This window comes from Oncorhynchus gorbuscha, linkage group LG11 (assembly GCF_021184085.1).
Source record: "Oncorhynchus gorbuscha isolate QuinsamMale2020 ecotype Even-year linkage group LG11, OgorEven_v1.0, whole genome shotgun sequence".
NCBI lineage: Eukaryota > Metazoa > Chordata > Actinopteri > Salmoniformes > Salmonidae > Oncorhynchus > Oncorhynchus gorbuscha.
Window position 1 is genome coordinate 41,031,029 of NC_060183.1, and position 7,500 is coordinate 41,038,528.

General features: G+C 47.7%; 1 protein-coding gene across 3 annotated transcripts in view; it reads right to left on the reverse strand.

Annotated features, from left to right (window-relative positions):
* adamts6 (ADAM metallopeptidase with thrombospondin type 1 motif, 6) overlaps positions 1–7,500 on the reverse strand; it is a 125,802-nt gene that overhangs the window by 71,731 nt on the left and 46,571 nt on the right. For all 3 annotated transcript variants that reach the window (XM_046369618.1, XM_046369619.1, XM_046369617.1), the window contains exon 10: positions 2,677–2,823. In XM_046369618.1, coding sequence (XP_046225574.1) covers positions 2,677–2,823 — 147 coding nt within the window. The remainder of the gene's footprint in view (positions 1–2,676; positions 2,824–7,500) is intronic.

Genomic DNA, 7,500 nt, shown 5'->3' on the forward strand with positions numbered 1-7,500 from the left:
CTTGCTCATCAGTAGGAGCTACACACTGAAGTGAGCTATCAAATTATTTAAAAACGCAAAAACACCACAATCAAAGTTAAATAATCTCCTCTGTACTTTGTAATTTGGCCAGAGGCAGCCAGGAGCCTTTGGCCCCCCACCAGATGATCAGACAGCACATCTAATAGGAAACTACACTCAACTCAGCTAAAGCATGTCCACCAACCGGAGAGGAGAGGAAAAACACTGGAGCTCAGGCCCTGGGTAGTATAACATTTCACCTCTTCAATTGACCCTTTTACTCTTTCTCTCTAACTCCCTCTTCCTTTCTCCCTCTCTCTTTTCCCCTCCTTTCTCTTACTCCCCCTCTCTCTCTCTCTCTATCTCCCTCTTTCTTTCTCCCTCTCTCTTTTCCCCTCCTTTCTCTTTCTCCCTCCCCTTCTCTCTCTCTCTCTCTCTCTCTCTCTCTCTCTCTCTCTCTCTCTCTCTCTCTCTCTCTCTCTCTCTCTCTCTCTCTCTCTCTCTTCCTCTGCAGTGGAATAATCCTTTTCCTTGGAGAGGAGCCTAGCTCTGGTCAGCTGAGCTCCCCTAAGACCTACCCTCCCGGCCCACTACATCAACCCACACCCCGGCAAACCAGGTCTGGGGCAGACTCCGCCGTTTATTGCTTCGGGGAGAGATCAAATAGTCTGATGTTTAAATATAGAAAAGTATTATTTGACAGAGTCGAAGCAGCTTCCTGTCCTCTGGGAAAAGCCAAGTTCATTACACTGTCAGAGAGGAAATCTCTTCAAATCAGAAGAGGAAGCATCGCCGGATCCTAAACCCCCGCCTTGGTCAGCCGCGTTAAGACCAGATATTAACGAGATTAAATAAACATTGAAATCGTATGATTTTAAGACTTGGGGTCGAGATTCAACCTGATCACCCGTTTTCGGCTACAAAGGTTCTGCATTCACACTAAACACTGCACATGTCGGCTCAATCGGATTATGACTGACGTCCGGATTGAATCGAGGCCTAGATATTGCTTCAATAGAAAAGTGCACAATTCTTGGCCGGTGGCCACGTTGGAGTGGACTCCATGTCGTATATATCTATTGTGAAAATAACTAGGCTAAAAGTTACAGAACTATTGATTTATGGCATACTGGCAAGAGGACCACGCAGAGTAAACTGTGTCTGAACTATGTCTGCATTCATAAACCATTCTTTAGAACCCAAACGACCAGCCACATATTGCACCAGCAACCCAGTATAGAAGCCAAGGCCGCAGCCAAAGTTGTTTACTTGGAGAGAAGAAACGTATCCAAAAGACTGCCGGAGGGAGAGAACGCAGGGAGGGTAACGTCTAGTTCACAGGCAAACCTCCCAGGACAAAAAGCAAGACATCACAAATGACAAGGCAGAGTGGAAGAGACACAAAGACGAATTCACCCACAACAGAATTTCAGAGGAGGAGAAGGAAAGGGGGACAGCACAAAACGGGGGGGGGGGGGGGGTCACGCCAATGTGAGCAAAAATATTCAGCCTCTCTGCACAGAGTCTGAAAAGACTCTCAGGTGATCCAACCGTGAGAAAAGACGGCCAGCGTGAGGATGTCCAGAAACCGTAGCGAGGCTGTGTGTCACTGTGAGAAGTTGGTACGTGCAATGTCTACGTCTATGTGCCAATGCTACTTGGTGCTGCTAGCTAATGTCTTTCCTCGTCTCTCCTCGTCTCTCCTCGTCTCTCCTCTCCTCTCCTCGTCTCTCCTCGCCTCTCCTCGTCTCTCCTCTCCTCGTCTCTCCTCTCCTCTCCTCTCCTCTCCTCCTCTCTCTCCTCGCCTCTCCTCTCCTCGTCTCTCCTCGTCTCTCCTCTCCTCTCCTTGCCTCTCCTCTCCTCTCCTCGTCTCTCCACTCCTCTCCTCTCCTCGTCTCTCCTCTCCTCCCTTCTCCTCTCCTCGTCTCTCCTCTCCTCATCTCTCCACTCCTCTCCTCGTCTCTCCTCTCCTCGTCTCTCCTCTCCTCATCTCTCCTCTCCTCGTCTCTCCTCTCCTCCCCTCCCCCCTCTCCTCTCCTCTCCTCGTCTCTCCTCTCCTCGTCTCTCCTCGCCTCCCCTCCCCTCCCCTCTCCTCTCCTCGTCTCTCCTCTCCTCGTCTCTCCTCGCCTCTCCTCCCCTCCCCTCTCCTCTCCTCGTCTCTCCTCTCCTCGTCTCTCCTGGCTCGGGAAGGCTTTCACCAGAGAACATGCTCTGACAACCAGGGCCACCGTTCTCCCGACATGCACGCACGCACGCTGAAAACCATTCGTTGGGTTAAGAAGTTGAGGGCCTTCAAGGCCAAGCTGCTTTGTTTTCTATGGACGCTGTCTGACGAGAGTATTTGTTTAATACTTCTAAACCCAGACTCTATCTGTTATTATCTGCCGGTTCTGAGGGACACTATTTGAAATAAATGAAGAATATCCTTCTTTACAGAAAACAAACCTATCTGTTATTCAAAGCACGGAGAGACAGGCGATTCTGAAGAGGAGGACGAGAGTAGGATTTTTGTGTCTGTCCTAAATCCCCGGCTCAATGTTTAGACGGCTGGAAGGCTATCCGTGTCTTTTTACCTACTGAGGACGTTTCTGGTTAGTTCAGGATATGTACAAGAGTTTCAATAGGTGGTTTTAACTGGGAATAAGCTGAGATAGGCGGTGCCCATTTTCCACTTACTCGAGGAAGCTGGTGATATAGTCCTTACTGCAGGCCGACCAGGAGAAGGGGTTGGTGTTAGCTGTGATGTGGGCCGCCATCAGCTTGGCTGCCTCATGGCCTTTAGTCCCACATGAGTTTCCTATTCCATCATGGTTCATCCCGAAACTGTAAGACACAAAATGGAGGACAGAGAGGAGGGCAGGTAAAACACGGAGTAAGATGGAATCAAGACAGTGATCTAAGGCCAGTTGCAGGTTAAGGTAAGGAGTGGGGGAGGATCAACTGATCCTAGATCTGTGCCTAAGGACAGCTTCTACCCAGATTGGCTTAACATCCCATTCAAAGGGAGATTGGTGGTGTCATGGAGGGAGATATCTACTGCGGGTGATGTGTGTGAATCAGTCAGATAGATTCTAATACTACGGGTGATGTGTGTGAATCAGTCATAGATTCTAATACTACGGGTGATGTGTGTGAATCAGTCAGATAGATTCTAATACTACGGGTGATGTGTGTGAATAAGTCATAGATTCTAATACTACAGGTGATGTGTGTGAATCAGTCAGATAGATTCTAATACTATGGGTGATGTGTGTGAATCAGTCAGATAGATGCTAATACTGCGGGTGATGTGTGTGAATCAGTCAGATAGATTCAAATACTGTGGGTGATGTATGTGAATCAGTCATAGATTCTAATACTACGGGTGATGTGTGTGAATCAGTCAGATAGATTCAAATACTGTGGGTGATGTGTGTGAATCAGTCAGATGGATTCAAATACTACGGGTGATGTGTGTGAATCAGTCAGATAGATTCTAATACTGCGGGTGATGTGTGTGAATCAGTCAGATAGATTCAAATACTGTGGGTGATGTGCGGGAATCAGTCAAACAGATTCTTCCTTGGGGTTTGGCTGAAACGTTTAGGTACCTCTGAAAGAATGAATCTCTACCTTTACACTATTTTATACCTCATCTCTAGGCTTTGAGAGGGTGAGAGAGAGGTAGAGAGGCTATGGGATGGTTAGAGAGAGATAGAGAGGCTATGGGATGTTAGAGAGAGGTAGAGAGGCTATGGGATGGTTAGAGAGAGATAGAGAGGCTATGGGATGTTAGAGAGAGGTAGAGAGGCTATGGGATGGTTAGAGAGAGGTAGAGAGGCTATGGGATGGTTAGAGAGAGGTAGAGAGGCTATGGGATAGTTAGAGAGAGGTAGAGAGGCTATGGGATGGTTACAGAGAGGTAGAGAGGCTATGGGATGGTTAGAGAGAGGTAGAGAGGCTATGAGATGGTTAGAGAGAGGTAGAGAGGCTATGGGATGGTTAGAGAGAGGTAGAGAGGCTATGGGATGGTTAGAGAGAGGTAGAGAGGCTATGGGATGGTTAGAGAGAGGTAGAGAGGCTATGAGATGGTTAGAGAGAGGTAGAGAGGCTATGAGATGGTTAGCGAGAGGTAGAGAGGCTATGGGATGGTTAGAGAGAGGTAGAGAGGCTATGAGATGGTTAGAGAGAGGTAGAGAGGCTATGGGATGGTTAGAGAGAGGTAGAGAGGCTATGAGATGGTTAGAGAGAGGTAGAGAGGCTATGAGATGGTTAGAGAGGTAGAAAGGCCATGCGATGGTTAGAGAGAGGTAGAGAGGCTATGGGATGGTTAGAGACAGGTAGAGAGGCTATGAGATGGTTAGAGAGGTAGAAAGGCCATGCGATGGTTAGAGAGAGGTAGAGAGGCTATGGGATGGTTAGAGAGAGGTAGAGAGGCTATGAGATGGTTAGAGAGAGGTAGAGAGGCTATGAGATGGTTAGCGAGAGGTAGAGAGGCTATGAGATGGTTACAGAGAGGTAGAGAGGCTATGAGATGGTTAGAGAGAGGTAGAGAGGCTATGAGATGGTTAGCGAGAGGTAGAGAGGCTATGGGATGGTTAGAGAGAGGTAGAGAGGCTATGAGATGGTTAGAGAGAGGTAGAGAGGCTATGAGATGGTTAGAGAGGTAGAAAGGCCATGCGATGGTTAGAGAGAGGTAGAGAGGCTATGGGATGGTTAGAGAGAGGTAGAGAGGCTATGAGATGGTTAGAGAGAGGTAGAGAGGCTATGGGATGGTTAGAAAGAGGTAGAGAGACTATGGGATGGTTAGAGAGAGGTAGAGAGACTATGGGATGGTTAGAGAGAGGTAGAGAGACTATGGGATGGTTAGAGAGAGGTAGAGAGGCTATGGGATGGTTAGAGAGAGGTAGAGAGGCTATGGGATGGTTAGAGAGAGGTAGAGAGACTATAGGATGGTTAGAGAGAGGTAGATAGTCTATGGGATGGTTAGAGAGAGGTAGAGAGGCTATGAGATGGTTAGAGAGAGAGACTATAGGATGGTTAGAGGCTATGGGATGGTTAGAGAGAGGTAGAGAGACTATAGGATGGTTAGAGAGAGGTAGAGAGGCTATGGGATGGTTAGAGAGGGCTCTGTAACATCTGTTGTAGATGGGACTAGAGGTCAGGGGTCAGTCTCTGTCTGGAGAGCTGAAGGAACCAGAGGGTTTTAACCACCACCCTGATGCTGCCTGCCTGTCAATCAATCACCAGCTACAGATCCGGAAGGTGGGGAGAGACCAGGGCCAAACTCTCTACGATCTCAATGAGACAGGGAGAAAGAGAGTGAAAAAGGAGAGTGGGAGAGGAAGACACCCTGATGCTGCCTGCCTGTCAATCAATCACCAGCTACAGATCCGGAAGGAGGGAGAGAGAGGGCCAAAGACGATCTCAATGAGACAGGGAGAAAGAGAGAGAGAGAGAGAGAGAGCGAGAGAGAGAGAGAGAGAGAGAGAGAGAGAGAGAGAGAGAGACAGAGAGAGAGAGAGAGAGAGTCAGAGAGAGAGAGAAAAGAGGTTCAACCCACACTCAATTCAGAGAGTGAAAAAGGAGAGCGGGAGAGGAAGATAGAGACAGAGAGAGAGAGAGAGAGAGAGAGAAAGAGAGAGAGAGAGATAAAGACAGAGAGAGAGAGAGACAGAGAGAGAGAGAGAGAGAGAGAGAGAGAGAGAGAGAGAGAGAGAGAGAGAGAGAGAGAGAGAGAGAGAGAGAGAGAGAGAGAAGAGGTTCAACCCCTCCCCCTAAACCTCCTTAACAGAAAGAAAGGCTGCCTTCTGCTGCCCAACTATTCATTTCTGACTGAACACTGGACTGGCTGCATATAAATCATTTGAACAATTCACATTTTTTTTCTCCCCAAAACATTGTCTGTCGGAATACCGTAACGAAAGAAAAGCTTGCGTTACGGCAGGAAGCCGAGGCTTACTTTTCCTGACCGTCCAAAAGCACAAATCAGTATGTAATGTATATAACAAACCAACCACATCGCAAGGCCCTGGCCTGTTTTTCTAAGGCTGGCGTTATGACATTTTACCCTACTCTGGAAATAAATCAGCCGTCCTGAAACCGTGTCGCAACATTTTGTATTTTTTTAATTCCTTCATACATCCTCTCCTTGCAGGGACTATTTTTACAACTGCCCCACAACAGAAGCAGACACGAGACATAATAAAGGAAATGGCCATCTCTATGAACCGTAGACCAATACATCATCATTATTTACATGTATATTCAGGAGGTATGCGGACACTGTCATTAGCATGAGCAAATATGTAGAGATACAGTACAGGGTGTCTGTAGAGGGAAGCGTAGCTACACACAGACAGATTTGGCAACCCGACCCAAAGCTCTGGTACTTCTTCGAGAATAGTAGACTCTCTCTGTGTAGGAATATGCACGACATGGCCAAAAGTAGGTGGACACCCCTTCAAATTAGTGGATTCGGCTATTTCAGCCACAGCCGCTATTGACAGGTGTATAAAATCGAGCACACCGCCGTGCAATCTCCATAGACAAACAGTGGCAGGTAGAATGGCCTTACTGAAGAGCACAGTGACTCAACGTGGCATCGTCATAGGATGGCACCTTTCCAAACAAGTCAGTTGGTCAAATGTCTGCCCTGCTAGAACTGCCAACGGCCAACTGTAAGTGCTGTTATTGTGAAGTGCAAACGTCTAGAAGCAACGACGGCTCAGCCGCAAAGTCGTTAGCCACACAAGCTCACAGAATGGGACCGGCGAAATCTGAAGCGATTAGCGTGGAGCGCGTCAGCACAAGAACTGTTTGTCGGGAGCTTCATGAAATGTGTTTCCATGGCCGAGCAGCCGCACACAAGCCTAATATCACCATGTGCAATGCCAAGGGTTGGCTGGAGTGGAGTAAAGCTTGTCGTAATTGAACTCTAGAACAGTGGAAACACATTGTGATCAATCGCTTCACCGCCTGGCAGTCTGACAGACTCATCTGGGTCTGGTGGACACCAGGAGAATGCTACCTGCCTGAATGCAAAGTGCCGACTGTAAAGTTTGGTGGAGGAGGAATAATGGTCTGGGGCTGTTTTTCATGGTTGGGCTAAGCGCCTTAGTTCCAGTGAAGGGAAATCTTAACGCTACAGCATACAATGACATTCTAGACGATTCTGTGCTTCCAACTTTGTGGCAACAGTTTGGGGAAGGTCCTTTTCTGTTTTATCATGACAATGCCCCGTTCACAACGCGAGGTTCATACACAAATGGTTTGGCCATGTACTGTTATGTACTGTTATGGACTGGCTGAACATTATTTGGGGACATACAAATGGTTTTAAAAGCCTTGGTGTGGAGGGGATAAGGGAAAGGCCTGAAAGGGTTAACAGTGTTTAGTAAAGCCTTGGTGTGGAGGGGATAAGGGAAAGGCCTGAAAGGGTTAACAGTGTTTAGTAAAGCCTTGGTGTGGAGGGGATAAGGGAAAGGCCTGAAAGGGTTAACAGTGTTTAGTAAAGCCTTG